The sequence below is a fragment of the Ammospiza nelsoni genome, chromosome 4 (assembly GCF_027579445.1).
Source record: "Ammospiza nelsoni isolate bAmmNel1 chromosome 4, bAmmNel1.pri, whole genome shotgun sequence".
In the NCBI taxonomy this organism is placed as follows: Eukaryota; Metazoa; Chordata; class Aves; order Passeriformes; family Passerellidae; genus Ammospiza; species Ammospiza nelsoni.
In genome coordinates, this window is record NC_080636.1 from 15,464,217 (window position 1) to 15,481,451 (window position 17,235).

The 17,235-nt window shown below is 35.4% G+C and overlaps 1 protein-coding gene across 3 annotated transcripts in view; it reads left to right on the forward strand.

The window, feature by feature from the left end:
* BOD1L1 (biorientation of chromosomes in cell division 1 like 1) overlaps nucleotides 1-16,506 on the forward strand; it is a 36,128-nt gene extending 19,622 nt beyond the window's left edge. Inside the window, exons 13-25 of one of the 3 annotated variants that reach the window (XM_059469756.1) lie at nucleotides 1,332-1,378; nucleotides 2,273-2,360; nucleotides 3,425-3,504; nucleotides 4,124-4,208; nucleotides 5,183-5,256; nucleotides 6,480-6,555; nucleotides 6,636-6,670; nucleotides 8,506-8,551; nucleotides 11,391-11,425; nucleotides 11,531-11,615; nucleotides 12,064-12,217; nucleotides 13,865-14,008; nucleotides 15,126-16,506. In XM_059469756.1, coding sequence (XP_059325739.1) covers nucleotides 1,332-1,378; nucleotides 2,273-2,360; nucleotides 3,425-3,504; nucleotides 4,124-4,208; nucleotides 5,183-5,256; nucleotides 6,480-6,555; nucleotides 6,636-6,670; nucleotides 8,506-8,551; nucleotides 11,391-11,425; nucleotides 11,531-11,615; nucleotides 12,064-12,217; nucleotides 13,865-14,008; nucleotides 15,126-15,234 — 1,058 coding nt within the window. In that variant the 3' untranslated portion in view covers nucleotides 15,235-16,506. Of the gene's footprint in view, nucleotides 1-1,331; nucleotides 1,379-2,272; nucleotides 2,361-3,424; nucleotides 3,505-4,123; nucleotides 4,209-5,182; nucleotides 5,257-6,479; nucleotides 6,556-6,635; nucleotides 6,671-8,505; nucleotides 8,552-11,390; nucleotides 11,426-11,530; nucleotides 11,616-12,063; nucleotides 12,218-13,864; nucleotides 14,009-15,125 lie in introns of those variants that run through there. The other 2 variants (XM_059469757.1, XR_009418264.1) reach the window with 2 other exon arrangements.
* The last annotated feature ends 729 nt before the right edge of the window (nucleotides 16,507-17,235 follow it).

A 17,235-nucleotide genomic window follows, 5' to 3' on the forward strand; every position in this document is an offset into this window, starting at 1 on the left:
GGTTAGAAGAATGTAGACATCAGAATGACAGATCTAAAATTTTAACAGATTTTTCTGTACTGTGAGGTTTCTTTGAAGTGCCTTTAAAACTCTGCCACTTCCCATCACTCAGTCACCCAGCCAGACAGTACTTAAAATTTTAAATGTGCAGATTGAGCTAGCTGAGATAATCTTGTTTCTTGTAAAATGTTTAACAAAAGTCCATTTGTTGTGTAAATCATGTTGGATGTGACATACTGAAGACTAATGCTTTGTAGATCTTGGTAGAGAGGTTTTTTCTCCCCCACAATAATCTCTCTTATATGTATATATGCATGCATATATACATACAGCTCAACATACGTAAAAGGAAGTTGTTTAAAAGACAAATGTGTGTCCTGTCATGAGTATGAACAGCAGACACAGTAGTTTAGTAGTCCAAGATTCTTTGGAATGTAAACAAATCATTGCTGTTTGAGTGGGTAGGAACTAGCTCTTAATTTGACACTGCTTTAAAAATTGAAAGATGTGCAGCTCAGCAGTATAGCTATGGAAGAATTGTTGCTAAAACATGGAGATATAAGAAACAAGCTACAAAATATATAAAACTTTATATTAAAAAAATGTGGTTTTATTTGATTTTAGGTTTATATTTTTAAGGAAAAGTTGCTTGGAATGTTTCAGCAGCTTTTTTTAATCAAGGTATTAATTTGGTGCTTTTATGAATCAGATTTTAAGAACACTTGATAGAGCAGCTTCTTTATAATTCTCTTTGTGTATTGAAAGTTATGGAATTCTTTCAAAACTCCAGATCACTCATCAACTGTCATAATTATTTTCCCTATTTTTGTGATATGGAAGGCTGAGGCTGTACTTCATCAGAGTATAGTGGAGTTTAGCAACTGGACAATTTCATTATGTGCATTCTGTCAGCTACAGGTATTACTAGTACAATTAAGCAAACTTTAGTTCTCTGAAATTATAATGTAGCTTAATCACGTTCTACTTCATCCCATGATCCAGAGTCTAGGATTGTGATGGATGAAATTCTGATTAAGATGGTGGAATTATATTTGAAATTTCAGTCACCATAAATTTGAAATATGACAGCCCCTTAATTACCTGTATTTCAACCATAAGGTGATTCTCAGTTATCCTGTGTTGAGGAATTCATATTCTTGTTTTGTTTTGTGGGTATATTGTTAAAGAGAAGATTGGATGTCTTTTACTTCTGACATAGAAAGTTTTATGTAGTTTCAGATTCTCTGGAATCCTTTCAGGGAGGTGAAGTAGAGGATACTGTGATACTTTGCATTTGCTCAGCTTTTCTAATTGTGATAAATTATTTTTAGTAGATATCCCGCAGAGGAATATTCCTTTGGAAAGAGAAACTTCTCATGTAAGTACTTTTTTTTTAAATTTATTTTATAAATCTGTACTGTATTTCTCTTACTTGAATTTACTTTTATTTATATTAAGTATTCTCTAAAGGAAAATATTATTTTTGTATATGCAGAGATTATGTTTATTGAGACTCTGCAGCTGCATAGGTTGATGTCTAATTATTCTTTCAAATCTGCCAGTAAATAAATCTTGCATTGTTATTCTGTAGTCTGTGACTATTTCGAGGCTGTTAACTGGCAGAAAAGAGAAGCTTGACTGATCTCCATGAGACTAGAGAAAAAAAAATAGGGATTATTCTTGGAGGTTTATATCACAATTAGAAACCTATTTTAATGCAGTCTGCTGTCTTTCACAAGATTTTATAAGAGGCATAACTCTTGCATTGCAAATGTAAAGTGTATATTTTGGAGCAAAACTAAGGCATTTAATACAGATAGCAGGCTGAAATTGTGTTTGTGGTTAATTAAACTCAGGTAGTAAATATATTTATTACTATATTGAAATGCTGGTTGGCCACATTTCTGATGCTAATGAGATAATTCTATTGTTCCTGTGGTAGGAGAATGTTCTTTAAACCCAGAAATATTCTTTGTGATTTACTGTGATGAAGTACTTTTAAAACATGTACTAGGGTGCTTAATTCTGATCTTGATAGAGACTTTTTTCAATAAAAATATCAGTCAAAAATTTTGAAAATACAGCAGGTTTGAAGTTTTTTGATCATTTTGTTCTATAGTAGGAATGTTACTTGAGTCCTTTGTAACAGCTGCTTTCTGTTTTAATGTATGTTGTGCTTGGAAGTAGCCAGTAGGGAAAAGTTTCTCCCTTCTGTGTTTATAAATTTCACTGAGAAAAAAAGAAGTTATCCTTCTTTGTGTTTTGTGTGTAGGTGGAAAACTCGGCTACCCAGATAACAGAAGAGCATAGATCTGGAGGAATTCAACTTAAATCTCCAGAAAAAATGGATGAAAAAAAGTGTAAGTGATACAGAAGTACAGGAATTTCTGCAAAGCTTTTCTGTGAGAAAACCTTGTTCTACTGTGTCTAGGCCATAAAATGGTATTTTTGAGAAAATAGTAGAGATGGGTAAATTCCAAACTCCAAAGCAATTTATACTCCCAAAATAATTTCTAATATTTCAGTTATTTGATAAAAATATTGCAACAAATGTAATTACTGCACAGAAGAGCATTATAGTCATTTTCTCAATCATAGGTGAAGAAACATTTTTTGTTCAGTCTATAAAATAATTACTAATTTTATCGTTCTAAAATAAAAGATAAGGAAGCTGATCATTAGGAAAATCTAAACTTTGTGGGAATGGATGCTTCCTTTTCTTAGGTGGAAAGAAATAAATTTTAGTGTAGCCTTTTATTTGTCTGCAAGCAAAAAGTGAGAAGGAGTGTAGTCCATTGAATGGCATAAACATTTCTAAATTTCATTTAGATGCAGCTAGCATCAAAATAAGTTAGGCATTTTGTTGATACAGTATTTACAAGACTGACAATGTAATACCTCTTCAAGCTCTGGATTCAACTTCTTATGTCTTTTCAGCATCAGAAAAATTTAGAAAAAAGTTAGTATCATTAATAATAGCATTTTTTCATAAGAGCTTTTATTCCTCTTCTAAGAATTGTGATCTGATGAAGTGAGTGATTAAAAGTCATGTATTCATTAGTGTCCCACATAGCATTAACTGCTTTCCCTGTCTCTGGGTGAGTTGAAGTTGAGGTTGGTGTTGTATTTCTTGATGTGTTACTTACCACATTTCAATTTTGAGCTTATCTTTAAAAACAAACAAGCAAACAAAACAATCCACACCTGTAATATATAAGAAACATGTAATTCTCTTCTGTTATTGTGTTGTCTTCCCATTTCAAAGAGTGATTAGAGTAACTTTCTGTTCATATTTTTGGTAGTAAGAGACTATTTTTCAGACTTTTGAATTTCAGTAATAGTGAGCTGGTATGTAGGTGACACAAAAACATGACAAATGCAGAAGACACTTTTTTAACACTTCAATTGTTACTTGTTTTTGCAGGCAACAAGCAGATTTCTCAGGATGTGCTAAAAGATGATGAACAAAGTCAGTGTTCCAAAATGAAACCTGGTAACATTAAGGTATTTTCAAGAACTCTTATGTTCTGCAATTGTAAATAAGATGAAAATCTTAACCATAATTTCTTCAGCAGTTTATTTTTGGAGATGTTTCCATAATTAAGCTACTTTTGCATTGTATTGAGTACAAAAGAACTGATTAGCAAATGAAACTTTTCAGTAAGGGAGACAATTAAAAAACAAAAAAGGCAAGTGTCTGTGTGGACTCTTTGAGGTGTGGAAGTGTGAGAGGACTGGGTTGCACAGAGGTTGGGAGCTGGGGATCTCATGGAGCATTGTTGGATGCCAGTGCTCCAGTCAGTTCAGTGTCTGCATGGGTGTACTGATCTGAGCTCTTCAAGAGAGGGTGCATTGCACTTTTCCTGAGTTCTGCTAAATCAAAACAGGAATTAGGACAAGATAGATGCTCTTTTTAGGAGTATATGCAGTATATTTGGGACTGCCTCACCCACTGATTTGTGATGAAGCTTCTCAACATTAAAGCTTTTAAGAGACAGTACAAAACCTTGATGAGTAAAATAACTGCTCATGTATTGGTGTGGGGTGTTTCTTTTAGTGTAACTGGCCATGATTTTTAATGTGTAGTAAAGCATCTTTCCTCTCTTGTTTCAAAATAATGTAGGACGTTATTTCAGGTGATGCAGCAGAAGTGTCCAAAGAAATTGATGTAACACAAACACCTCCTAGAAGTACTGTGGAAGGAAAAGGTAATTAAACTGCCCATTATGGAAGATTTTCTGAACCCATATTGAATGCTTATTTCTTTTCATTTGAATGATTTTTGAGAGAAAGTGGGAACTTGATCCCAGCAAATATACTTGCATATATTCTCCGGTTGATTTCTGCTCTATTACTGCTAGCAAATAATGCATTAATTTTAGTTTCTTTAATGATGAGAAAAGTTTTGATGCTTTTGCTGTTTACCACCCACTGGCTCCATTATTGCTTCAGTATGTATCTTGGGTAGGAAAGCCAATGGGAAATAAACAGGTAGGTAGGAAAATAGAACAACCAGCATTATGTGATAAGAACATCTACCTCTGACTACAAGCAAGGGCTGTCCTACGTAAAAATCCATGACATAACCATCAGATCAGTTTTGTTTGTTTCTGTAGAGTAAACAACCAGAGAAGAGTGCAAGTTGCACTGTTGTAATTGACTAAATTGCACTAAAATAAATAATAAAATGTGGTGTGTCCACATAATTAATGTGGCTTTGTTACTTCGGTCTGTTTTTGTGGGAGCACTCTGAGAATGTTCCCTGATGTTAGTTTGGCCTATTAATAGTTTTGTTTCTCATTGAGCAAGTTGACGAGTCTGAATCTGTTCTGCAATGTGCTTTTGTATCCTCAGCTTCCTGTTTCATGGAACATGTGAGAAAAGGGAATAAGGGCTTGTATTTGTCCTACCATTTTATAGAATGTCACAAGTGTGAGCTTTTGTTCTTACCTTAAAATAGAAGACCTCCCTAACTCATCTGGCATTAGTGGGAAGCATTTTGGCAGATCAATACACTGTTGCTACAAGGCAAGCAGTGTTGATTTCTGATGGGTGTTTTTAGGAAATTTTAGGCTAAAGAATGAAATAACATTTTCAGTGTTGAGGTTGTGGCTTTTATTAGTTCTTTTGCCTAATGAAACAAAGGTATACAATTTCTTTCTTTTTTTTCTTATGTGTGAAGATGAACCTAACTTTGAACGGGAAATGTCTGAAAAGAAAAAGCACAGTCCAGAATCAAATGAAAATTCTCCAGAGGTGAGTGATCTTATTCATGTTAACTCACTGAGATAGTGCAGGTTCCCAGTACTCTTTGTGGTACAAAACTATTTTGTTGACAGCCATATTAAAATTGTCTTCAAAAAGTACTAAGGACTTATGTAGCTCTGTCACAAAGTACAAACTCACAGACCATAAAACATCAATGTCTCAATATGGAAATAGGACTAACTCCCTTCCTAGGCTTAATAGTGCTTACAAAATGTCTAGAAAGCAATTATATAGAGTTGTATTGTATTGAAATCATATTTTTTGAAAACTTGGTAATTGATGTGGACAGTTTAGTCATAAGCAAATAAAACTTGCCTTTTAAAATACTATCAACAGTTTTTAAAGTCTTTATCTCCTAGGCATGTACTTGAGATAATCTGCAGTATGGGTTATAAACAAATGTCTGATCCCTCGAGATTAAAATTGATGTTGGCCCCTAGAAATAGACACTGATCTCAGAAAGGTGTTGGCTTTCATCATTTGGGGATTTTTTGCCTCAAATTTGGAAGAAGAAGAAAATTTAAAGAATATGTTTTTATATTTGTTCACTCAAGGCTTGAGTCTCTAAGAACCATTCTGGGGGAGATATTGCTAAACCTCAGTAAATACTGAATGGGGCATTTAAACTTTCCTTGTGTATAAGAGAAAGTCCTATTGGGGATTTTGCATCTGACTTTGTTACTTAAAAGTTCTCTTTCAAAGCTTAAAACTTCAAAGGAAGGGGCCCTTTTTTGCTAAAGATCCTGTTTATACAAAGAATTCAGCAATCTGTGTATTGGGATAATTAGAATATTAATTGTTTGAAGCACTTGCTCAACATACAGGATGCAGCCTGTGCTATATGGCACTGGGAAAAGGGGCTCATGGGATGTAAAGTCTGGAGTTCTTGTATGGGGTAAGCCAACAGCATTTGTGACACTAAGAGATTTTGGGGCTAGGGGAACAGAAGGTACTGCATTCTCAGACATGCTTTGTGCCTCAGTCAAACCACTGAGAATTTTGTATAACTGGGAGTTGTCTTGTTTCTTTTCACATATATTAGTGGATTTCTTAACAGCAGTGTCTCTTGCTATTAAACTTGCCTCATCTGTTTTTTTAATTGAAAAATACTACTTCTGCCACTGTCACATTATGAATTCAGTTAGCAGTCTTTGTATTGTATTGTATTCAGTTACAGGAAGCAAAATATTTTTGTCCTTTACTTTTAATAGGAAAATCAGCCTGTAGTAGTGAAACGCAAAAGGGGCCGGCCTCGTAAATACCCTCTTGAAGCAGTACAGCCTGGTGGTAAGTAGCTCATAGTACCTGCGTGGGAAAACAAGGATAATAGTGATATTCAAGTTCTGAACTCATATTTCTTCCCTCAGGTGGGGAGTCAAAAGCTGATATGAGCACTGGGAATGTAAGTGCCTTTATTTTGTTTGGGTGCATTTAAACACAGTATTTCAAGAGCCATTTATCTGTTTAACAGTTAACAGCATTTCAGAAACATCATATGGAAAACTTGATATTTGAGTTCAGTCTAAGCAAACAAAACTTATTAATAGTATCTCTTAATGTAGATGACCTTTGTAAGCAAAATATAGTGTTAATTCAGAATGTAGCAAATTACCTACCAGCTTCACACTTAGTTCACTTAATACAAGTGTTATTCTAGCTAGCAATATATACCTGAGTGCAGGGTGAGTTTTTGGTGGTGTGCATATGTGACTTTTAGTTCGTGCTGGGAGTAATTTTGGCCTGAAGAGCAAGGGTGACTTTATTTCAAAAATGAGAGTTTTTTCCCTCTACTGAATATATCATAATAATAGCACATAGAATCTTTTCATAGCTGTAAAATAAAATATTATGTAAAGCAGTTGTATTACACATCATGTGAGAGATGGAGACATAGTGATGAGTAACCTAGGGGCTCATGAAACATGTCTGTTTTCTAAAGTTCAGTGGTAGTTTTATTTCCTAAGCCCTGTGAAGGATATTCACAGCTAGGAAGGTGGTCTGTTGGTATTGTTTCTGCAATCCAGTTGGATTACAGCACAGGACAGTGGTGGGTCAGGCATGTTTGTGGAGTGCAGCCAGTTAGATTTATTCTGGTTAAAGGCTTCTGTCTAGGAAATGCCTCTATTTCAGAATCAATGGTATTGCATAGAAAAAGGTGGATTTTAAAAATGGAGTTGTGTTGAAACAGGTTTTCCTACTGCTTGCCTGGTGAGGCAGCAGCTGGCATGGCTGTTGGAAATCTTGAGAATTTACCTAGTTTATGGATAAAAGGAATTATTGTCTCTGCTTGTTCTGTCCTCATATTTCAGGCAGTCCTTTGAGTCCTGTCCCTTCTTACAGGTTGACTGGAATTCTGTTTCAGAATTCCTAGTCTTTCCTGGTTGATTTTTTTTTTTTCAATGTTAATTCAATGAAATGTAATTTGAAGTGGTGTGGATTTTGATATTTGGTTTTTCTGTTTTGGTGTTGTGGATTTGTTTTTGTTTGGTTGATTTTTTAGGGTGTTTTTTTGTCCAAATAATGATTAAATTTAATTTTTAAGTCACCCCCAGAAATGAGTGTACCTTGGCACCCTCAGTACTGGAACAGAATCATCTTGTTCTGGTTCAAGTGTTCAGAGGTCTGGTATTTCCTAGTGATGAGTGAGGGGTTGGTGTGAGCTGCAGGCTGGCTCAGGGAGGAGTGTCTCACCTGAGACAGGAGGGCAGGACAGTTTCCCCAGGGCTGCTTTGGGGGCACGTTGCTACTTTAGGGGAACCATAGGCATCCTGGTGTGGTCATTCAGTGGGGAAAGCACTGAAGTTTTTGGGCAGTCATAGGATATTGTGTAATTATATATAGCTTTTCCTGCATACTGAGTAAATAAACAATTTCTGGTGACTTATAGTTCTAAAGTGACTGTACTAACTTCTTTGTTGATAATTAAATACTTGGAAATGTGTTTGACTGAAACTGCTTTTATCTTTTGTGTCCTTTATTGCAATGACTTTAGTGTCAGGTTACTAAAAGTGCTGTGATTTGTTTATGGGCTGATTTGTTTCAGCTATTTATCAAAATGAAAAAATGCCTCCTACTCTTAAACTACAGTACAAACTTTGTGTGCTCATTAGTGTTCATGTTTTCTAGATTTACAGATCCATTCTACATTGAATGTGAGCAACTTTCTGTGATAATGTAATGCAATGCTGAATTTTCCTGATTTTTTTTTTATTAAAAAACCCATTTTTTTAATTTCAGCCGCAGTCTCCTACCTCTGCAAGTAGAGGGAAAACACCTCAAACAGGTAAGCAAATTATACCTGCTTCAACTTGTAAAATGAAAGGTGGAAGAAATGGAAGAGGATTTTTACAAAAATCACATGAGTCCTTCATCCTGACATCATCTCTGGCAGTCAGTGTGTTATTCGTGAATGAAAGCCTCTGAAGAAAGAGATGAAATGAAGACTTATCCCTAATTGCTACCAAGTGTTTAGCTCCAAAAAAGAGCAGCTTGATAAGAACTTATCTCAAAGATGTAGCAGCACTGCTCAGTGCTGAATAATGCATTGCAGAATATACCAAATGATTGAGTAGGCTAAGTAGATGGCAGAGCTTCAGAGGAAGGTAGGTGCCCCATCAGACTGGCTCTTAGTGATTGTTTTCCATTTCTGCATGTTACCTTTCATACACTGACTGTCAATCACACTTCCTACAATACCTTTCAAATTTTATTCTGCTAATTGTTGATCTGTGGATATGTATCTAAAGATCTTAGGGGTATCTTGAGAGGATATTTCTTTCCCTTTTCACAATTGCTGTAAGATCTTTGGAACATGGTTGCTTAGCTTAACTCAAAAATGTATTTTAAGTGCTTCAAACTAAAATACGATTAAGTGAAATACCTTTCTATTTCTCTTTTCTAATTTTTCTTGTGTATAGAGTCTGAACTGCACTGGTTGTTTAAATGTGTCTTTTTAATTATGGCCATTCATAAAAAAAACTTTTTAAAGCCATTTTAGGAAGCAGGTGAACTGAAAAGTAGATTAAAATGGTTTGTAAGCAAATGCAAACAGGCAGAAAATCTGAGAAACCAAACCTTCAAAACAAACCTTCTGGAATTTCCAAAAGCTTAGGTTTCTACAGATATACTAATCTGGCTGCACTGAGCATATGGGCTGTTTCCTATTTTCTCCACATTTGTTAAAATGTCAGCTTTAATCCATATGCTTCAGAATTGTCTCTGGAGGGTTAGCTCATTGTGTGGTACTTGACTTCCATGAACTGCCAAGAGAACAGACAAGAATGTGAGAATGAAATGAAAGTGCATTCTGCTTTGCTTTTTATTCAAAAGCACAGACACCTAACTGTGTACTTGAAGTTTGAGTGCGTTATGCAACATGTCTATTTTCCAGGTAACAGGCTGTTGCTATTACAGCAATGTTCAGAGGAATATAAAGGGGAATGCACTGTTAAAATTTTCATCCTGTATTAGCATTCATGGGCATTAAGGGGTTGAGAACACCTGGTGATGAAAAGGAAACCAAGTTGAATCCCCCTGTGCAGTTCACCTACTCTGGTATTTTCTGGGTGTTCTGCATAAGGATTTGCAGTAGGGACAGACCCACATGTGGAGTGGAATGCAGAGTTTTATTTTTGGTCACTACAGCACATGCAATTAAGAGACACATGTTTTCTGAAGGTATCATCCTCCCATAACACTAACACTGAACTTGAAACTAATTACTTAACACTAATTAACAGTTGCTGCTCTAAAATTAGTATGATTTTAGATACTGTGTCTTAATATTTTTATACTTATCTTTAGGCGAAATGCTACATTTTGGTATCTTACAGAGGGTAATCTGTTAAAGGCATGTCATGGACCTAGATGGGATTATTCTTCAGTCAAAAACCCCTTTGCTACAGATTTGCCCAAGTGAACCAGAATTATGAAGTATCTCTTTTGAACACAATAGAACTAATACTGATAATGCTGATTGTATTATGCATGTGCTTATGTTGTGTGTAGACCTTAATACAGTGGACAGTCCAATATTCTATTTCGGTTATGTTTTGAACACTTAACTATATTTCTGTTTTACTTCATTTGCATTTGTATAAAAGTTTTCCCCATAACCTTACAAAGGAGTGCCAAAAAGCTTGTGAGTTTCAGAATATGTTTCTGCTCTTTGAGATCTATTTTAGGTCCTTTGCATTGTCATTCTTTTGTTTTCTCACTCTAATTGGTGAGGGGTTTAGAGTTTGTGTCCTCTCTTATTTAGCTTTCAGAAATTAGACAGCAATTTTATGGCAGGGGAAAAATACATAAAAACTTGCTTTTATTTAGGTTTCTCCTTTTTACTGCTAAGGATTTTTATCCTTGCAGTGTTGGAGATAATTCCATTTGACAGAGTTTAAAAGCTTTGTAAAATAATCTCTCTCATCACAGAGTTAGGATAGAAATAGTAACCATAGAGAGAAGCCAAGTTGAGACATGGGATGTAAAGTTAAAAATCTGTTTTAACATGTATAGGTTAGCCTGTAAAAATTACTGAGTTTGAAGTAAGAAGTGTTTCAGCAGAGAAAGTCATGTAATTCCCATGAAAAAAAGTTCTTAAATAGTATCTTTTTGAGCTTCATCTTAGTCATCTTGGTATGAGAATAGTTAAGCACTAGAACAGGTCACCTGAAGGAACCATGTTCTTGGAGACTTTAAAAGTTGGACTGAACAAGATCTTGTGCAAGATTTGATCAGTTAATTCTTTGAACAGGAGATTGGACTAGGTGACCTCTAGAGGCCCCTTCTAAGCCAAATTTTTCTATGATTCTGTGATTGGTTGACAGTAGTTAAAGGGGGTAAGTATCTTCTGCTTTTCCATTAAAACAAAACAGCATATGCAACAAAGCAATAAATACTGTCAGTCATATAAAGCCTTAGTACTTAACAATTTAATCATTGTCCCAGTCTCTGTATGTAACAAAGTACAAGAAAGCTATTTTCTAAATTAGAAAGAGACTTGAAATATTTTTAGGGCAACAGTGATGTTTACACAAAGTTGAGAGAGTATGAAAGAACTCCTTTTAAATTGATTGGTAAAAGATTTGAAGTTCAGGATCAAGTTTTATTCTTTCCTTTCTTTTTAGGTGCAGACATATCTAATAAGAAAGAAACAAAAAATGTAAGTGTGATTTGTAAATTTACAAGCAGTATATAATGAAAAATGTCTGTCTTCTGTGTAAAGTAAATAGTTCTTGACTTCCATGGTTCCATTTTGTCTCTTCAGGAAGATGAAGCTGAGAAGGCAGAACTGGTTGTGCGTAAAAGGGGAAGAAAGCCCAGGCGCTCTCTGGTTCAATCTGAGGAAACGGGTAAAAGCATGAGAGGCTGTGCCACTCCTAACAGAATCAGAAAATACTGCTGTGCCTTTCTGTTTACTAATAGCAACAAGATAAGCTTTATTCAATTTTCCTTTCTTGAGGAAAAATCATTGAGTTACAGCTAGTGTAAATATTATGTAAATATGTGTAAATTGCTGTAATCTCATGTCAGAATTGCTACATCCCAGATGCTTCTATAAAACCTCATGAATTTTCTATGAATTCTGGCTATGAGCTGTGTAAGTAAACTGTGGTGAATGTGTTAGCAAGATTAAGTCAAACAAGTGTGAATTAAAAATGTTGAAATATGAAGGAAATGGAAAATTACTTACTGAAAATGGGACTTGTGACTAGAATACCTTTTCTAAATTAAGTGTTCATATCCTTTTGGAGGCCTTTTGGAAAATTATAGCATATGTGTAAAATTTTAAATGGACAGAAACACTGGAGCCAGAGAAGAAACGTCGGAAATTGACTTCTTCTGAAGATGAGCTAAAAGAGCAAGAGGAAGGTGAGGAAGAGGATGGTGAGGAAGATGATGATGCGCATTCTGGGGCCACAACTAGATCAGCCACAAGATTAGAGGCTCAAAGGTAACTGTGTAGACACTCCAATAACAAGCTTTTTTTCTACCTTATTTTTAGGTGGTGTGGGGTTTGTTGCAGGGAAGACTTGTGACTTCCTCTTTTTGCCTTTTTCTGATTATTTGTTTTAAATGGATAAGAGCTTCCCAAATATTTTTCATTCTAATTCTAGTACCACTCTTCAAGGAACGAAGGGACAAAAGGTGAGGTTAAGGGAAATTGTCAGGGTCTCAAAAGGCATACTTGAGTATGTAGCAAGGTAAGAATTGATCCTATTGGCATTCTTCATCCTAGTGATGCCTCAGAATTTAAGTCTAAGGACACTTGGTTCTGATGGGTAAAGTGGGACATCAGAGTTGACTGTGCACTTCACCATTTGGTGTTGGAACAAGTTGAAAATAAAATTATCCCTGTTGGTTTCTTTAAGTACGCTGTCCAAGTTAAATACATCAATCTGCAGTACTGGACGACTTCATTTCTAGTATGGTGATCTGCAAGCTTGGAAAGCAATCTTGCTGTGAATGACAAGTGTGGGTAGCAAGAGTTCTGTTTTCAGGAAGCCATTCCTCATCTGCCTTAGCACTGGTCTGCCTTTTGAAGGCATACTGAATTCTAGCAGAGCTCATCCTCTTGATCTTATTGTGGAAACAATGAAACAGCAGCTCTGGGAAGTTTTGATGTGTGTTGCTGTCTTTCAGAAGAGAATTGAAGTGCAGGCATTTTTTTTTATGTTGGTGGTGGGATTACTTTCAATTGACTGTATCTACTTCCCTCTTAAGGATATTATGTTTTATTGTATATATTATATGTTAGCCACAGTGCTCTTAAACTGATAATTTCAGAACTGAATCTGAAATTAGTTACATGATTCTTCATTTACATAAAAACTGTGAAGGTTTACCACTACTGCTTAGTAAACAACAGTTTTGTTTTGGTAAAGCCACAGGGACTTCCTTTAGTGTCACATAATTGTTAACTCTAAAATTGTAATAAAGGATTAGGTATTTGTGGGTTTATTCTGCTTGCTTGTGGAAACATCTGCTTTTTTTATAAATTCGGGGTTGTGTCTCAGATTTCCAATGCTACCTTTCTGACACTGATTGCAACAAAGCATTTCTGCCTTAAGGTGCTGTGTACAGTATGCATTTTATAAATAGCATCTGGGAATAAGTCTGTGGAAGAGGATGCTTCTTCATATTCAGCATTGCTGGATTTCTCTGACTTAAGTCACCTGTTTTCTTAACTATTAAATTAATCACCAATAACCAGATTTTCAGGTTTCTGAACTTGTGGATACCAAGACTTACATGAGTGAATTCAGACTATAGTATGTTCTTTTAAACATAGACACTTATGTACAAAAATTATTGCAAGATTTGGTATGGATTGGTTTGGTTTTGGTTTTCTTTGTAAATACCAAATACTGACAGTAAAGCAATCTTTTGATTCTACATTTGATACCAAAATACCCAGCCTGGCTTCACAGTGTGTCTTGAAGCAGGCAAATATGGTTTTCTCACTGTTTCTTTTGGCAACTTTGATTTACTTGTTGCAAATACTGTGCAGTCTTGATTATCTGCACTTGGAATGCAAGAAGAAATTGACTTGGTAAAAGTATTTGGTTATATATAAATTCATCATGCTTTTGTGTTACAGAAAAAAGGCCAGCAAGCCAACCACACGTGCAGCTTCTAAAGGCAGCAGTCCAAGTTCAGTTTCTCCTAGAAAACGACAGAAACTAGCAGCTAAAAAAAGATCTCCAAGTGATACAAAAATTAATAAATCTCCTCCATTGACACAGTAAGTATTAAAGTTGAATTCACTTTGAGGATTTGTTCTGGAAGCCAGTACAGTGATCCTTTCCTTATATGTAACATACTGCTTCAAAATCTGAACAGCAGACTAGTTTTGTTCTGTTCTCATGTGAATTATAAAAGCTTTTAAAGGATTTTCTTCTGTTTACATTTTTTCTTTTTCTTCCTTTATTTGACATTTGGAAGACTAGATTTTTTTCTTATATCCTTGGAAACCTCTTGGGAGAATCTGAAAATGCTGTTTATGTAGTATTTTAACTTCAGCTGTGATTCTTTCCTGGATGGGGAGTAAGAGCATCGGTGGTTCAGATTAAAGCTAAATATGATGACTTGATTCTAATGCTTTAAAGATCTAAGATCAGCTGATAAAAAGAGGAGAAACTGAGAGCCCTTATAACCAAGTTTTGAATATATTTCCCTTTCCCTCCTTTCCTGTTATACTTTTTAATTTGCAAAGCTGAGATCATAGTGCAGAATCCCAAGGGAGTAAGTAACAGACGTGGTGCACAGTTGCTCTGCATCTTGTAGTTTACCTGTAAAATGTGTTGTATGCCAAACAAGTGTAGCTGTCATCCTTTCTGAAATGTGTCAGTGTCTTCAGGCTGAGCCTGGAGAACTTGTGCATTGTGCACTGATGACTGTCACAGTACACCTCAGCTCCATTATTTTGTGTGGTTATGAATGGCCAAGAGTTTAAACCCATTTACAGTTAGTTACAGCTGAAATATGGTGACTATATAGATGAGTGTGAATGCACGGGGTATGTGAAGTCTGCCCCTTACTCCCTCTTGTGTATGCTGGGCTTGAGACACTGTTGCTGCTCTTCTTTGTGAGACAGGGGACAGGATATTGAAGTCCATTATGTTCTGTTATAAATCCACAAATCTTTCCAGAGAAAGAGAAGGAAGAATAAAATCCTAGCCCCAAATTGTACATGTGGAGCACTCTCCAACATACAGAATCAGTACTCCATTTCTTACTAAGAAGTGGGTTTTAGTAGTAAGCTTTTATATAATATATTAGAGATGGACAGTTTAGTTCAGCTCTGAATAGAATTGTGCCTGACCACTCTTCATTGTGGAAATAATTATTATGTTTTTCAGGTTAAAGGTGCAGTCTGCCAAGCGTAAAAGGGAGGACAGCCCAACAGTGGTACGGAGAAAAGGCCAGCAGAAGGCAGAGGAGGCACCACTAAAGAAAGCAAAGCGATAATCTTTACCAGCCAGTACTGTTCTTGGAAGAGTCAAAAGGAAAACAAACATCTGTGCTTCTATTTTTTTTAAAGCAAAGGGATTTGCACGTGCTTGTTTCAGAGCTCTAAGTTAAACAATGCAGTACTTTTAAGTTACATTTTAAACAGCTTTATAAACTATTGTTTATACAAAATATTATGTACATTTATTTCAGATGAAAAATAAGTTTACTTTGTATCTGAATGAAAAACAAAGTAGTTATATATTTTATCACTGACTTGGAAAGTTGGAGTTTCCCAATGTGACATGCTAATGCAGATGCTTCCAGCCCATAAGGCACCCATGTGCCTACTAATACTTTGTACATAAACTTGTAAAAATAGGTTGTATTTTACTCTGTGTATGAATCTGATCAATGATGGACATTTTATTTATTATATGGAAAGCATTGGTCTGTAAACTTTAGTATATATCTTAGGGTTTTTTAATTATATATTTTACATTCTATGCAGATGTCAGTAGGAAACTTCCCCTCCGCTCCCCCAGGGCTGTCTAAAATCTGAAGTTCTCTAAAATATGCTCAGACAGTTGGTAAAATATTTTTCTCGCATGCATTAAAGTAGTTTAGCATAGTGAAAGGGACTTGGCTCCTTTCTGTTCACATTTGTGGCAAAGTACAGCATTTAAAATGTAATCTTACTAGATTATATTTTCACTTGGAAATTTACTACCAACTTCGAGAAATAAATAGTACTAGGTTAGATTTATTCACAGTCAACCAATACCACCCTAAAATGAAAGTTTTATTTTGCAACTAAACACGTGTTCTTTCAGTATTTATCTTTCAACAAAGAGGGACCCATTGAAATCAAATGTCACTTCTCCTAACTATAGAGCTTCAGCATTTTATGTTACATTTTATACACAGGTATTAAAAATAGAAGCTGGTATTATTGCCAGAATCTTTTTTTAATGTATATTAACTCTGGTAAGAGCAAATGTTCAAGTGAAGTTGTATATAAAGTTAAACTTTTCTTATGATCAAATGTGTCTCTTGTTATGATGTGATGAATTGCCAAACAATCTGAGATTATTTTAAGTGTTTTGTTGATATTCTGGTTTATAATTAAAAAATATTTTGGGGGTTGGAATTTTACTTTTTTTTTTCTTTATTTCTCTTTTTTTTGTGAGGTTTTTTTTTTTCGAACTTGTAAGGCAAATGTTTTGGTCAGATATTCTGCTAGGTTTCTTACTGAGATTTTTGTATAAAATATAAAATGTTTGCCAAAAATCTGAGTTGCCATATTTTATTTTCCTTTAATTGTTTTACTGGGGAACAGCTTGTCTTTACACATGTGTCTGGTTGGAGTCATGTCTATAAACTTTACCTGGTTAGTGTCTTTAAAAAATGTTCACAGGTGCTTACATGTTAGATATGTAAACATACGTAAACTGTTTGCCTGCCTTAGGACACTATAAGAGTGCTCACATAATACTTTTTAGGTAAATTAGTCTGAAAGAGGAAAATACCTTGGCTCTGAAAATTAATTCCTTTTACTTTCTACCTTAACTCTGCTGCCATACATGCCTTGCTAGCATACTGATTGATATAGTCCTTTATGTTACTAACACTGATGCGTATGCACAGCTGTAGGATAAGTTGAATCTTTCCTTTTTTCCATTTTTTCCCCTTTGCCCCCTGCAGCATGCATGGACTGAAATTGTATATTTTGTCTCAGCCTTTGTTCTGTAAGACTGAGCTGCTGGTTTTTCCATGGGTGCTTTCCAGTCTTTAGGTGGGATTTGGAGTCCTTGCCTGCACCTTTCCATTTGTTTCCTTACACCTGGATTCAGTAGTGAGGTTGCTCAGGGGGTTCCTAAGGAAGCCTTGCCACTGCACTCTACATTTATTCTCTCTGCTGGTAGTACCCGTCCTGCTCCAGGACAGTTCATATTTGCCTCTTTCACAAGCAGAGCTCTTCTGAGGGATTATAATGATTGACAAAGCTCTGACTTGTGT